Source organism: Papio anubis, chromosome 5 (assembly GCF_008728515.1).
Source record: "Papio anubis isolate 15944 chromosome 5, Panubis1.0, whole genome shotgun sequence".
In the NCBI taxonomy this organism is placed as follows: Eukaryota; Metazoa; Chordata; class Mammalia; order Primates; family Cercopithecidae; genus Papio; species Papio anubis.
In genome coordinates this window covers 55344360-55359922 of record NC_044980.1, presented here as the reverse complement: position 1 = coordinate 55359922, position 15563 = coordinate 55344360, and the positions used below count along the sequence as shown (strand labels likewise).

The 15563-nt window shown below is 39.6% G+C and overlaps 1 protein-coding gene and 1 long non-coding RNA gene across 3 annotated transcripts in view; one reads left to right on the top strand and one right to left on the bottom strand.

Annotated features, from left to right (window-relative positions):
* Nucleotides 1-3310: 3310 nt before the first annotated feature.
* On the bottom strand, nucleotides 3311-5159 carry LOC110743466. The gene is made up of 2 exons (XR_002522562.2): nucleotides 4827-5159; nucleotides 3311-4471 (listed from the first exon to the last, which is right to left on the bottom strand). It is a non-coding gene; the product is annotated as an uncharacterized LOC110743466 (long non-coding RNA).
* Nucleotides 5160-5242: 83 nt separating this feature from the next.
* The window catches only part of DEPDC1B (DEP domain containing 1B), a 115328-nt gene continuing 105007 nt past the window's right edge, over nucleotides 5243-15563 (top strand). The window contains exon 1 of one of the 2 annotated variants that reach the window (XM_003899703.5): nucleotides 5243-5360. In XM_003899703.5, the coding sequence (XP_003899752.1) occupies nucleotides 5313-5360 (48 nt within the window). In that variant the 5' untranslated portion in view covers nucleotides 5243-5312. The other variant, XM_031666179.1, reaches the window with a different exon arrangement.

The window sequence follows — 15563 nt, the reverse complement described above, 5'->3', positions numbered from 1 at the left end:
TGATAGTTTAACATGTAAGTCAATAGACTAAAGTTATTGCCTTCTCTAATATAGGTGGGCCTCATCCAATCAGTGGAAGGCTTGAATAAAACAAAAGACTGTTTCTCTCTTGAGTAAGAGGGAATTTCTTCTGCCTGAATGCCTTCAGGCTGGAACTTTTTTTTTTTTTTCTCCTGACTTTAAACTCAAACTGAAACAAACCTCAGCTCTTCCTGGTCTCAAGCCTACCAGACCTCAAATTGGAGCTGCGCCATTGGCCCTGGTTCTCAGATCTTTGAACTTGGACTGTAAATATACCATCATGTCTGCCGGGTTTTCTGTTTCCCGACTACAGATCTTGGGACTTATCAGGCTCCATAGTCATGTGAGCCAGTTCCTTTTAATAAATCTCTGTCTGTCTTTGTCTCTTTCTCTCTGTACATATATGTATATGTCTTCTATTAGTTCTTTTTCTGAAATAGCGGCCTTCTTAGAATTCTGTCTACCATATAAGGGAAACAAAATTCTAAGAGCTTTGTATATATTTCCTCAGTTAAGTCTTTCAACAACCCTATGAAGCAGGTACCATTATTATTTCTATTTTACTGATGAGGAAACTGATAATCAGAGAAGTTGAGTCTTGCTCAAGATTATATGGGTATTTTCTCATAACACTCTATTACTCATGGAATTCTATGCCTGTATTCCTTCAGCTGTCTTCCAAATGGCTTTCTTATCTTTAGAATCTTCCTCCTTTAATTTATCCTATATTTCTTGGCCACATCAATGTTAGTTAAAAACTTTTTTCATTACATCTCTTTCCAAGGTGTAGAGAATTATACTTTACCATATATGCCTTGGCATAACTGTGATGTGTCAGAAATTGAGCTTATTCTCAAATATGAAAATCCATTCAGCTATATTCTTTGGCACAGGTTTTATTATGGTAACTTTGTACTGTAATGGTATAAGTGTGAGGCGGCAGGAGGTGGAGGGGCAATTATAACACAAGTCATGGAGTATGTGCAGATTGTATTTTCCCAAACTCAAAAGCTCAGAGGACTTTAATGATAAAAAGTAAGAGTTTTAAAAACAAATCTGATGCATTAAAATAAAAATATAAAAGCTAGCTATTATTTTGTTCCCCATACTCATATGAGAAATGGCAAACAGAATGAATGAATCAAATTGATCTTTAAGAAATGAATAACTTCTAAAGCTTAGTTTCATTTGCTCACTCATTTACTCACTCAGTAAATGGTTATTGAATGCCACTATGTGCCAAGCACCACACAAAGCAAATTTGTTTACTTTCTCCAATGAGGTATTGTAGCAGCTTCCTCTACTGATTTTCCTGCCTCCTTTCTCACCCGCAATGCCTACCCGAGTCCAGTATCCACACATGGCTAGAGTGATTTGGCCAAAATGACTGGCCAAAGATTAGCAGAGTGATTGTGATCTGTTTTGATCACTCTGTTGATCAAAACTTTCCAATATATTTTCACTAATTCAGAATAGTATCAGAATCCCATGGCCCATAATGTGGCCTGAAAGCCCCACTCCATTCTGTATTCAACCCCATCTTCTCCACTGCCCCTTTTACTCCCTCACTTTAGTCAGCACCAGCCTCCTTCCCATGTCTCCTGGAAGTTTCTCATGGGCTGTTCATTTTTTGGCTTAGAAGCTCTTCCGCAGACAACTACCCCTTACTTCACTCAGATCATCTACTCAGATGTCACGTCATCAAAGATGCCTTCCCTGACTACCTGAACCAAAACAGCAACTTCCCCCTACCACCCTCTCCACTTTAGTCTTACTTTTCTTCTCAGTACTCAATCACCACCTGATATATAATACATATTTGAATGTATTATAGCTAGCTTGTCATCCCTTCCTCTACTTAGGAGTCAGCTCCTAGAAGCTGCATTTTATCTATTGCATGATTTCAGTGACTGGAATTACAGCTGGCACACAGTAGTGTATTCTTACATACTTGCTGAATAAGTGAATGAACAAATGTAAAACCTCGATTTCTTTGAGGCATTTATTTATTTATTTAGAGACATCTCACTGTCACCTAGCCTGGAGTGTAGTGGGGCGATCCTGGCTCACTGCAGCTTCCACCTCCTGGGTTGAAGCGATTCTCCCACCTCAGCCTCCTGAGTAAGCTGGGACTACAGGAGTGTGCCACCACAGCCAGCTAATTTTCATAGTTTTAGTAGAGACAGGGTTTTGCCATGTTACCCAGGCTGGTCTTGAACTCCTGGGCTCAAGTGATCCACCTGCCTTGGTCTCCCAAAGTACTGGGATTATAGGCGTGAGGCATCACTGGATGACAACCTTTTATTGACCCTTTTGTAGAGAAACAGTGTACATGTTTGTGTTGTGTGGGTGCAGAAGTCTGGGAAGGGTGCTGCACGGCATTGTCCAGATGCCCCCGGCCCCTGCAACGACTCTTTGTGGCTTCTGATATATAGATCTTTTGGAAGTATGCCTTTCTAGTAATAGCCATCTTGTCTATGGCTAATAACAGGCTCTTGGGAAATGCTCAAGAAGCTGGTATCATTTAAAAAAAATATATATAGTTCTTTTTATTACTGATATATGCTAGGCACTGTAAATATATGCTGAGCACTATATTTAGCACTTTACATACATCCTTACGACTCTGCAAGATAATCATTAATGTTCCCAGTTTACCAGTGCGTAGATGGAAATTAAATAATTAGCTTGAAGTCACTCCGCTGGTAAGTAGTACCAGTCATTATTGAAATCCAGATCTATGGAGTTTCACAGTCTGTGATACTTACAGAACTAGAGAGCTGCATAATGCTGGACACGATGTTTTGTATCAGATTCCAGTTTCACCACCATCATAGACGGTGGCAGGTCTCAGACAGACAAGGCTCTAAAATTCCCTTTCTCCTGTTTCTTGTGTCAAGAACACAAGTATCCCTTTATATTCCTTGCCAAGGACAAGCAGCACGGAAGACAAGCTCTCTTCCATAGAGCTTAGAGGTTAAAAAAAAAAAAAGTTCTGATAAGGATTCACTTACTGGAAGTAACAAAAAAATTTTTAATTGTTTTTTCTAATTACAAAAGCAATATGTATGTATCATCTCGGACATTTCTTGGGCTAAGTAAAAACCTAAAGCAGCAAATGGGTGGTGGTAGTGGTGTGGTTTTGAGGATGAGAAGAGGTGGGAGTCCAATCCCTTACTTAGGTCTTTCTCATCATGTTATAGGGGAGCCAGAGGTCACTTCCAAGCTCCCTTTTACCTCTTAATGAGCTCTCCAGCTGTATCTAGAAACCACACTGACACCAGGAAGATTGCCAGGAGAAAAGTATACACATTTTATTAGTTTTACATACACATGGGGATCTTCACAAGAGAGTGAAGTCTGAAGAAATGGCCGAAGATGCTTTCACTTATTTTTTTAGACAAAGAGAGATACATTTGAGAAGAAAAGCCATGACAAAGAAAATTTGGCTAAGGTGTTACAGTATAAGTAGCTAGTCAGGCATGAGCAGGGCAGGAGAGGGCTCCCCCTCATACACACACACACACATCAGGAATGTCAGGCAGCCATCAGGTGATGGTCAGGCGGTTGTTAATTGTCTCTCTAAAATAATAGTTGGTCACAGCCAGCACCAGGGAAAGGCAGTCTCCTAATAGAAAACACTTGAACTGTTGATCAGAGGCTTCCTGATAAGATCTTAGGAGTTGGGCAAGTGGGCTCAAGTATGCGCATGTGGACAGCCCACCCCAAGGGAAGAATCAGGAGAGAAGTAATGCAAAGCCCCAAAGCAAGACCCCAGAAGTATGCCAACGTATAAAACCCCAGGTCAAAAGGTCAAACTATTCACTAGATCTCTCAAGTCACTGGCTTCCTTTCATTCCAAAGTGTACTTCCTTTCATTCAAAGCTTTTTAATAAATTTTCACTTCTGGTCTAATACTTGCCTGGGTCTCTCCTTCCGTCTTAAGCCCCTCACTCGAATTCTTTCTTCTGAGGAGGCAACGATTGAGGGTGCTGCAGATCTATAGGGATTCGCTGCCTGTAACATACTTTGGGGCGGTGTCTCGGATATGGGCAGCTGCTAACATATTTTGGTGCCCTGTGACTCGAGTAACTTCCATAGCTCACAAAGACAGTAACATTTTCTAGGGAGTCACTGGAAGATAAATGTAAAAAATTCCCTGTATCTCCTAGTGGAAGATAGGGTTACTTCGTTAAGAATGTTTATTCAGGTCAACTGCAGCCTTCAATTTCAAGCCTTCGGTGATACGGACTATTTTCTCACCGTGGTAGGGAGAGGATGCCCGACCCAGAGAAATCTTTATGGCCTGCTGCATCGGAAGAGGCCGGTCAGCTTGCCCTTTCTGAAACTACCATTTCTCCAATGTTTTCCGCTCGAAATAATCAATATACCAATTACGCATATTTTGGAATGGCACATCTTCACTCCTTCAACGTCTTATCCTGGGTACCTACAGAGATGAACAAATTTGAGTAGGGTACAGAGTCGTAAGTATATGGAGTTACTTCATTTGTCCCTCTGAAATATTGCAAATCGGACAAGCAATTCCCAGGGAGAAAATTCTAAGCAGTCAAAAAAGGACTCACAACCCTATTGCCAAGGACTAAAAATATCAGTCCAATACAAAACATAGAACTCAAAGGAGAAAAGACTATCAAGAGAACAAACAGAAGATAATCTGGGCTCCCTTCCCGCTCTTTATTGCCCTTACATACTGTCTACGTTCCTTGTGGCCATGTGCTCTCTATCCTGTTTTTAAATGTCCCTCCATTAGTAAAAGCTGTCGCCTCGCTTCATTTCATTACCTGCTTCTCCCAGAGTTAGCAGCACCTCCAGGCTCATAGTGCACTTGGTAGGGAGGACAGGGATTTATCCACGCGGCCCAAAGCTGGGTTTCGGTCGTTGGGTAACACCCTTTTATTGACCCTTTTGTAAAGAATGCGTGTGTTTGTGTTGCTCCGACGCAGAAATCTGGGAAGGGCGCTGCACAGCGTTGTCCAGCGCGGGGGAGACGCCCCTGGCCCCGTAGTCGCACCTGCCCAGGTGTGCTCGCACGGTGGGACCAGGGTGGGCAACAGATTTCACCTCAGGCAAGTTGGCAGCCGGAGCTCCATGCGCCGCGGGTCTCGGAGAGACACCGACATCCCCGCCCACTCTGCGCAGTTCCGGTGACGTACCTTCGCGCCGCCCAATCAGCGCCCGGAGCCCGCGGGCTTGGGATTCAAACTGCTGCTCCGCCGGCTGGCGGGGATCGGCGCTGGCGCGGCTGCTGCCGCTGCTGCCTACTAGCCATGGAGCATCGCATCGTGGGGCCCGGGCCTTACAGAGCTACCAGGCTGGTGAGTGAGTGTGCGGGGGCCTGGGCGGAGCCGCCGGTGCCGCGAGCTCCCACTCTACGAGCGGACAGAGTGCTTGTCAGTCTTCGCTTCTGCAGTTCAGCGGGGCCCGGGTGTGGAGCGTTTCAGCTGGGACTGCTGGGGCTGCTTTTTACTGGACCAGGCTCAAAGAAAGGCTAAAGGGGCCCAGAGCTCAGCCGGCCGGGGGTGAGTGCAGCTTTGTCCCGAGATGTTGACTTGGTTTTCGGCAGTAGATGGCACCTCTCTATTTAAAGACCCCAAGACCAGGCTGCTCCCTGCCTTTTGTCCTCTGGAATCTAACGGACCCGGTCGGTAACCTGAGGGCCACCACGTACCCCGTAACGCTCAGCGTTCGCTGCAGTCCAGGCAGGGCGTGTCTCCTTCCTGAGTGACACCTGATGATACCTGACGAGGTATTCGAACAAACGGTGCCCAGAACAGAGGGGCATCGTCCTGGCCACATTTCCGGCCCCTGGCGTTTCTGTTTCTGTCAGCACCGATCCAACTGAGGAGCTGGCCCGGACAGATGTTTTAGAAGAGTCTTTGCCGACCCTGAGGGTCCCTGGGTCCGTTTTTTTTTTTTCCTGGGAGAAAAGCTTTGGTATTGAGGTGTACTTGGTCTGCTTTATGGCCTGGAGCAAGTAATTTTAGTGATTTCTACCTCAAAGGCTTACTATAATGCAATAAAGGGTGACAATTTGGTAATATCTGTGGCAGGTGTTTAGAGGACTTTCTGTGGAAGTGTAATGGTAATCTGTGAGGACGGTAACTTGCTCCTTGGTCTGCCAACCTCTCTGGCCACATTTAACATGGGAATTACTCTCATCGCTCCATGCATCATAATGAATACACAGGAAAAGGTGGGAACTAAGATCCAAACTCTTACTCGGCTAGACTTATGGAAGAGGTGAGGATGCTGGAATACAGATAATGTAAATAGGGTTTCCTTTTCTTTCCAAAGCCAGCTACACACTATACCAGTAGGTCAAGCCAGAGCTGAGAAGGCCAGCTTCTGGAAGAGAAACCATAGTTGGTGCTGATGGGTCTTTTTAAATTTGGCTCATAGATCACTTTGAGAAGCTGATGAAGATTAAGGATCCTCTTCACCGAAAACTGCACGTGCCACATACTCATGAAATTTTACATGATTTAAGGGAACTTGGGGCTGGGCACGGTGGCTCATTCCTGTAATCCCAGCACTTTGGGAGGCCAAGGTGGATGGATCACCTGAGGTCAGGAGTTTGAGACCAGCCTGGCCAACACAGCAAAACCCTGTCTCTACTAAAAATACAAAAACTAGCTGGGCATGGTGGCACCTGCCTGTAATCCCACCTACTTGGGAGGCTGAGGCAGGAGAATCGCTTGAACCTGGGAGGTAGAGGTTGCACTGAGCCAAGAGTGCATCATTGCACTCCAGCCTGGGCAACAAGAGCAAAACTCCGTCTCCAAAAAAAAAAAGAGGACTTGGGAGAGTCTGTGACATTGGCAAAAAGATAAGCATTTTATTTGATTATCCTTTGGATCAGTAATCTGGGCTAGACTCATGTCAACGGTTCTTCTGTGGAGTTCACTCATGTGCCACAAGTAATATGACTTGGCTAGTACTGGATGATGGAAGATGGCTGCTTGACTTGGTCCTGGCTATTACCTGGGTCAGATATCTCTAACAGTTTATCGGAGGCATCTTCACCTAGTGGTCTCATGGTTCCAACAAAGCTAAAAGGAAGTTTCAGCTTGTTACTTTTTGTTCAAATCTCATTGGGCAAAGCAAGTTAAACAGCTAAATCCAGATTCTAGAAATTCAACTCCATTTCTTGATGGGCGGAGTAGCAAAGCCACAGAGGTGCATGTGGAGAGGATGGGAAGAATTATTGCACTCATCTTTGCAAACACTCCATACAGACACCAGAATGATCTGGGGTCACGGCTATTGGTAGGTCTAACTTTAGGGATAAGGGTTGTACCTTATCAGGGACTTTCAAAAAGGTTTATTCTCTTTGCGGGAAGGAAAATAAGGCATTTGATGATTCCCTTCACCAATTTATTTACAGGACTTACATAAGGAAAACGTAGTGCGGCTCTGGTTCTCGACATGACTAGTCTTCATTCTTCCTGCATTAGACTACAAAAAAAAAAAAAAAGAAATTACCTCATAATTGAAATTGTATTTTAGTCTCATATTCACAGAATTGTATGAGGTACTTCTTTTCATTGATGCAGAGGGCCCATATATAGATACTGCTGGATTCTTGAGTCACATTAAAATATTATCAAAGGAATTTATTTAATTAAAAAAAGGTGCTCTCTGCTCTCTAAAAGTCTTCAGTCTCTAACAAATGATATTCAGGCTAAATTTAGGTTAAGTTAAGAAGATAAATGACGTGGATAATTAATGAAACAAACACCTCAGTTTCACCAGAATTTCCCAGGTAATCATTTCAGTTCTCAACTTTATAGTGTTTGAGGAACATAATATTAAACTAAGATTTGGAAAGCAGAAAACAATGGCCATTTTTATTTTTTCAAAAGTGAGTATTCCTGCTGTCAGTGATTGCAGCCAACATTGAAGATGCTTCTTTCCATTATAAAACCTGTAATTGTTTCCCCAATGTAATTCAGCTGTGACTTAAAGCTTTTGCTAGGTAAATCATATGTTGAATAGTTTGAGACTAGTCCTCTCTTTACTTATTGGACATAGCTGACCTTTCCTTCCTCCATCCACAACATGCAATTTCCCCCTTTTCCCATTATGCTCATTCTAAACTTTCTTCAGGGAAAGGTTGGTAAAAATCTATTGGGATACAAAAACTAGGCCTTTATTTTCTCCTTTCATGGCTCACTTTACTTTCTCAAAGCATGTACAGCTCCATTTTTCTAAAGCTCCAAAGTCTTATTTGAAAATAACATTTTATAGATTAGGTAAAATGTTATGGCAAAAGTCAAATAGCCCCAACTCATGATAAATGTGAAGCTAATTAGTCATTTATACATTTTCTTTGAAATCACTTTCATGTAAATATGAAGCTAATTAGCCATGTATACATTTTCATTGAAATCACTTTCATTTTTGTAAACTTGGTGTCAATAGTTCATTCAAGTAGAGAGAAAGAAAATTTTTTTCTAGAAACTGCTTACATCTTCTTATCTTTGAACTTATTCTGAGTTATATATATGGTCTGATGCAACTGATAAACTTTAAAAGACATATAGCTTTCACTGAATCTGAGAGTTAGAATGGCAAGATCACACAACAAGGATGTGGCAAGTACAAGTAGATCTAGAATTGGTTGCACTGAATTCCCACACCAATCAGTTTCCTTTATAGCACTGCTATCATAATATTTTTGGTACTAAGAAGAAAGGAAATGGAATATCCTGGAGAAAAGAACAGGACGCACAGCAGTAGGTATATGTCTTATAGTTTGCCTCATCATGTTAAGCAAAAACAATTGTGTGATTTTGTTTTTTCCTGAGAAACTAGGGGACTGAAATTAATAAGTAAAGCAAAACAAACAGTGTTTTAAAATCATAAAACAAATGTTTTGTTCCATTTGCTATAAAGATTCTCTTCAAATATAATGTCATGAAAAAAAATTCAAGCTCTTTCTTGTTCTTTGTTGACATAGGATATTTTGTTTCCAAATGTGACTGAGAATGGTATATTGCTAGATTATTTAAAGATAATTATTTTTCTTTCTGAGTGGGGTAGCCAAATAACCCCTAGTTATATTTGGAAATAAGTGGGAACAGAGACCAAGGTGACCTCAGCAGGCTTTGAAAAATCTAAAGTATCTCATATATGAAGGAAATACAACCCATAATGATAAATGCCATTCAAAATCAAAATAAGTAAACTCAAAAGTCTATTTATAAATTGTCTTTTTAAAAGGGGCAATGAGACTTTGATAAAGATGTTTTATTAGACATTTTCTGTTTCATATTTCTATTATGAAATAAAAGTCAATAGCAATAGAGCAGTTAATCCATTCTAAATCCTAATGGATTTTTTTTTTCCCTGTGTGGGAGAATGCAATGAATTGAAAGCTCCTGCTGAAGAGTAAAAATCTGAGAGTTGAAAAAAATTTTCCGTCACAAAGAGAAATGAACCTCACAAAAAAGTTTTCACGCCGGTTGTAGTGGCTCATGCCTGTAATCTCAGCACTTTGGGAGGCCAAGGCGGGTGGATCACGAGGTCAGGAGATCAAGACCATCCTAGCTAACATGGTGACATCCCGTCTCTACTAAAAATACAAAAATTAGCTGGGTGTGGTGGCACATGCCTCTAATCCAGCTACTCTGGAGGCTGAGGCAGGAGAATCGCTTGAACCAGGGAGCTGGAGGTTGCAGTGAGCCGAGATCTCGCCACTGCACTACAACCTGGGTGGCAGAGTGAGACTCTGTCTCAAAAAAAAAAAAAGAAGTTTTCACATTCCCTCACAAAGAAGACAGGGGCCTTGTCCTACCAGAGATTTATACTTGGTATTGACTGTAATGACAACTGTATGGTATTACACAGGAACAGATAGTTGTTCAATAGGATAGAAACAATCAAGAAATGTGATATGTAAGGTTACTTAATAGTGTTTCTGTTCATTTAGAAAAGCATGGCATAATTGACTCTTGATATGGTTTGGACATTTGTCCCCTCCAAATCTCATATTGAAATGTAATTCCCAGTGTTGGAGGTGTGGCCTAGTGGGAGGTGTTTGGGTCACTGGGGCAGATCATGAATGGACTGTTACTGTCCTCATGATAATTAGTGAGTTTTCACTCTGAGTTCATGTGAGATCTGATTGTTTAAAAGTGTGGCACCTGGCTGGGTGCGGTGGCTCATGCCTGTAATCCCAGCACTTTGGGAGGCCGAGGCAGGCGGATCACAAGGTCAGGAGATTGAGACCATCCTGGCTAACATGGTGAAACCCTGGTCTCTACTAAAAATACAAAAAAATTAGCCAGGTGTGGTGGCATGCGCCTGTAGTCCCAGCTGCTGGGGAGGCTGAGGCAGAAGAATGGCGTGAACCTGAGAGGTGGAGCTTGCAGTGAACCGAGATCTCGCCACTGCACTCCAGCCTCAGTGACAGAGCAAGAGTCCGACTCAAAAAAAAAAAAAGCGTGGCACCTTGTCCCTCGCTCTCTTTTGCTCCTCCTTGTTACGTGCCTCCTTCTGCCTGCTTCTGCTTCACCTTCTGCCTTGAATAAAAGCTTCCTGAGACCTCACGAGAAACTGAGCAGATGCTGGCACCATGTTTCTTATACACTCTGCAGAACCGTAAGCCGATTAAACCTCTTTCCTTTATAAATTACCCAGTCTCAGGTATTTCTTTATAGCAATGCAAGAATGGACTAACACAATTGTCCATCCAGAAAAAAATAGAGATCCCCTGCCTCCCACCATACAAAATTCAGTTAAAGGTTTACATATTAAAAAAGATACCCTCTAAAATATTAAAAGAAAATTTTGATAAATATTTTAATACCTCTGGATGGGGAAGCTTTAAGAGAATAAACCCTGAACTGATAAAGAAAACAGATTTTATTTCCTTATAAAAACATCAACATCTACAACAAAAATCATTGTATAGCTACAGACTATGTAAATAAATTGATAGACTAAGATAAAACATTCTTAACATATAAGAAAAAGGTTTAATATTCTATATTCATCAGTACATATTAAATGAGTATACCATATGTCAGGCACTGGTCTTTGTTGTGAGGATATTGAACTGAACAAAACTGATTAACTTTCCTGACTTCTATGCCCTTAAACATTAACAGATTAAACAGTTCTTAAAATTGATTTTAAAAAAGAGACAACCCAATAGAAAAATGGCAAATCTCAGAAGAAGAAAGGAACATGACTAAAGGTAAATATATGAAAATGCAAACAAAATATGGATCTATAATTTCTTTTACATAGATTGGCAGAAATGAAAGGAATGATAGCGTCTAGTGTAGGCCAAAGTGTAAGGCTTTAGGCTCCCACATTGTTGGTGGAAGTGTGACTTGCTACAACTGATTTAAATATGCTGATATTTTTTAGAAATCTATCAAAAATAAACAAAAGCCTTGCTACTTTAGGTTATATAAACATGTATATACTTCTAATGTATTTGTAAAAACTGAACTGGGCACAACTTGGATGACCGTTTGTTAGAAAATGGCAGAAGAAATTACGGAACATTCTTAAGAATGGGCTAGATTTGCAGGTATGATGCAGAGAGATATCTATGTTAGGTGCAAGTCTTGTTGTATTATAACATATACAACATGATTGATCTCATTTCTTAAAATGGCAAACAACAACAAACAACACACCTACAAAGGAAAAATTCCGTCTATGTGTCTGTATGTGATAGGTATGGAGTAAGACATGCAAACTCTTTTGTGTATACTTCTGTATTTAATTCGTTTGTTTCAATGAGTGTTATTACTTCTGTAATTAAAAGAACAAACAGAAGAACTGCTAACCAAACTGGGTTAATTAGTGGATATATCTAGTGATATTTGGAAATATTGGGTCCCAGAGACCCATGTCTTCATTATGTTTATGTAATGCATAAAGTATTATGCAGTAAGTAATTTTAGTTCATGATTATGATTGTTCAACCAACATAAAATAAAAATCTTTTTTATTAACCCTCCCCCCGACTCTACATACTTCATTATGCCTTTTTGGTGCAAAAATCTAATGATAAATGAAAGCTAGGTATCAGAGCATGTATTAAAAAAATCAATAATCAATGATTAAAAATACGTGAAAATTGTTTAAAGGTGTGATAATATCCATAGGTACTTGGTATAGTGAAATGACTACTTGAAGAAAAGTCCGTAGCACGGGATTCCAGATCTTATTCACAGACTAAGTACCTGAATGACATTTGCTAAGTTGTGTATCCTGCTAAGGTCTTGATTTTGTCCCAAAGATTTTTTTCCAGCTCTAGAATAGATGAACCTTGTAATTTAAGAGATATCCTGGACATTTTATATATTATCCTTATATTTGAGGAACACATTTTTAACAAAGGACTTTTATAGTTATGATCTCATTTGATCTTACAATAACCTTGTAAAGTGGGTGGATAGGTAGAGAAGTTAAATCAGCGTTGTTGGACTCTTTATGGGCTCCCTTTCTACTATTCATTATTTAGCCTTTGCTCTGCTTTTCCTGTTTACATACTTTCCCTCCTTCATCCACTCACTTGGTTTCTTCTCCAACCTCCCTACTCTCTTCCACACCCAGTTTACCACCCCAACCAACCAGTTCATATTTGCCATCTTTCATGTGAGTAATAATCTACAACTGTGGATTGCTCTTAAGGAGGATTTTAGTATGTGAGCAGGTGCGTATGTATATTATGTGTTTTTGTTTTTAGGTGTTAATTAGGCATAACGTACATAAAAATGCTCAAAAAAATTTGTTGAGTTGTATAGAAAGTATACAACTCAACAAATTTTCATAAAGTGAGCATCCCATGTAACCAACACTTAGATCAAGGAATATCATATTACTAGCACTGTAGAAGTCTCCTTTCCCCCACTTGGTCCCTACCTCCTTATGAAGGTAACTACTATCATTACTTCAAATATCACGGATCATTTGGCCTGCTTTTGTACTTCAAGTAAATGGAATCATATAGTATTTACTTTTCATATCTGGCCTCTTCATCTCAGTATTATTTTCTGAAATTCGTCTATGTTGTGGCATGTAGCAATAGTTTGTTCATTTTCACTGCATTCTATTGGTGAATATATTAAAACTTATGTTGATGGACATTTGGGTTGTTTCTGCCTATTATGGATAGTGCCATTATGAATAATGTGTCTTCTGGGGAACATATATATGGATTTCTGTTGGGTATATGCTTAGGAGTAGAATTGCTGAGTTATAAGGTGTTCAGATATTTAGCTTTTGTAGATACTGCCAATCTGTTTTCCAAACTGGTCACACCAATTTACATTCCTTTCAGCAGTGTATGAGATTTCTAGTACTTTCACATTCTTACCAGCACTTAGTATTGCCTATCTTTTTTCTTATGTTTTAGGTCTCTAAAAAATTTTTTTAGTTTTTAAAATTGTAAACTGACAAATTATAGTTGTATATATTCGTAGGGAACAAAATGATGTTATGATTTATGAATTCAATGGAATAATTAAATCAAGCTAATTACCATATCCATCACCTCAAATACTTAACATTTTTTTGTTGTACACTTGAAATTTAGTCTCAGATTCTGAATGTACATTATTATTAATGTCTTTACCATGATGTGCAAGATACCTCAAACAAAAAAGATAATTTCCTGTCTAGTTAAGGCTTTGTTCCCTTTGACCATTATCTCCCCGTTCTCTACTCCCCTCAGTCTCTGGTTACCACCATTCTGCTTTTTGCCTCTTTGAATTCAGTTGTTTTAGATTCCACATATAAATGAGAATAGGCATTATTTGTCTTTCTGTTCCTGGCTTATTTCACTTGGCATAATGTTCTCCACTTCCATCCATGTCCTTGCAAATGACAACATTTCTTTCTTTTTTTAAAGGCTGAATAGTATTATATTGTATACGTTTACCACGTTTTCTTTATTCATTTATCTGTTGATGGACTTTTAGGTTGATTCCATAACTTAACTCTTGTAAATAGTGTTTCAATGCACTTGGGAGTGCAGACATCTCTTTCACATCTTGACTTTAAATCTTTTGGCCAAATACCGAAAAGTGGGATCGTTAGATCAGCCTGTCTTTCATTTTAGTTATTCTGATAGCCATGTCATGATATTGACTTGTTGAGTTCTTTTACATTGCATTGATAATTAATGAGGTTTAACATCTTTGTGTATGTTATAGGACATTTGAAGATCTTTTTTATGATATGCCTGTTTAAATTTTTTTTTTCATTTTTTAATTGGAGTGTCTTTTTCTTATTGATTTTTTTTGTTTTGTTTAGGCATGACAGATATATCTTATCCTACTCATGGCTTGCCTTGTTTCTGTGTGTTTTTAAATTAAAGATATTAAATTTGGACTAACTTAATTTGGAGCATGACTCATAACAGTGTCAAAAGAAGTAGACAGATTAATGTGGATAAGAATAAAAAGCTATTTCAATTTGGCCAGGAGGAAGACATGATTAGGAATTAGTGGGATTAAATTTTGTGAGGTTGAGAAGTTGGTTAAAAAGAGTAGAAAAAGTGCTGGGTGTGGTGGCTCACGCATGTAATCCCAGCACTTTGGGAGGCTGAGGTGGGTGGATTATCTAAGGTCAGGAGTTCAACACTAGCCTGACCAACATGGTGAAACCTCATCTCTACTAAAAATATAAAAATTAGCTGGGTGTGGTGGCTCATGCCTGTAATCCTAGCCACTTGGGAGGCTGAGGCAGGAGAATTGCTTGAACTCGGGAGGTAGAGATTGCATTAAGCCGAGATCATGCCATTGCACTCCAGCCTGGGTTATATAGTGAGACTCCGTCTCAAAAAAAAAAAAAAAAAAAGTAGAAAAAGTGAAAGATCGATTAAGCACTTGCTTATTGAATACCTAGTGTAGGTCACACACTGTGCTACACATCTGGGGTGCATGCATACACAAACCCCACTTCAGCCCCTCAGGCTCCTGCTGTTGTATGCTCAGGAATTATAAATGTGGCTGAGAAGGTTGGCCATCAAAAATAAAAGAGAAATAGGATAATAGTTTCTCAGGTGGTTGGGCAGCAGAGAGTATGAAATCTGGAATAAAAGACATGATTAGAAGGGAAAACATGACCCAAGGTTGGGCAAAAAAAAACTGCAAAAAAACAAAAAAATAACTCTGAGATCAGAAATATAGTTTAAAGAAAAAGGTGACATCAGAAAAATATGATTTAAATAGGAAGAGAGCTGAGAAATAAAAGATTCAGAATTTGTAAAATGACAGACTTGAATGAGAGGAGAAAATGAGAATATGACTATGAATTTTAAGGACATTAGGAGGACTGGCAGGGAGCCTATGTTCCGAAAAAGATGTTGAAGTAATTATGTAGGAAGAAATTAGAGATATATTACACAATAAAAGTTGCCTTATATTCCTTCCTCAAAAGAGATGACTTTTCTTTTTTTTGAACAGTTTGTTATATATTCATTTAGCTTTTCACATGCATATACTAAAGCAGATAGGATCAGATTATATATAGTGTTTTGTATGTTTTTCTTC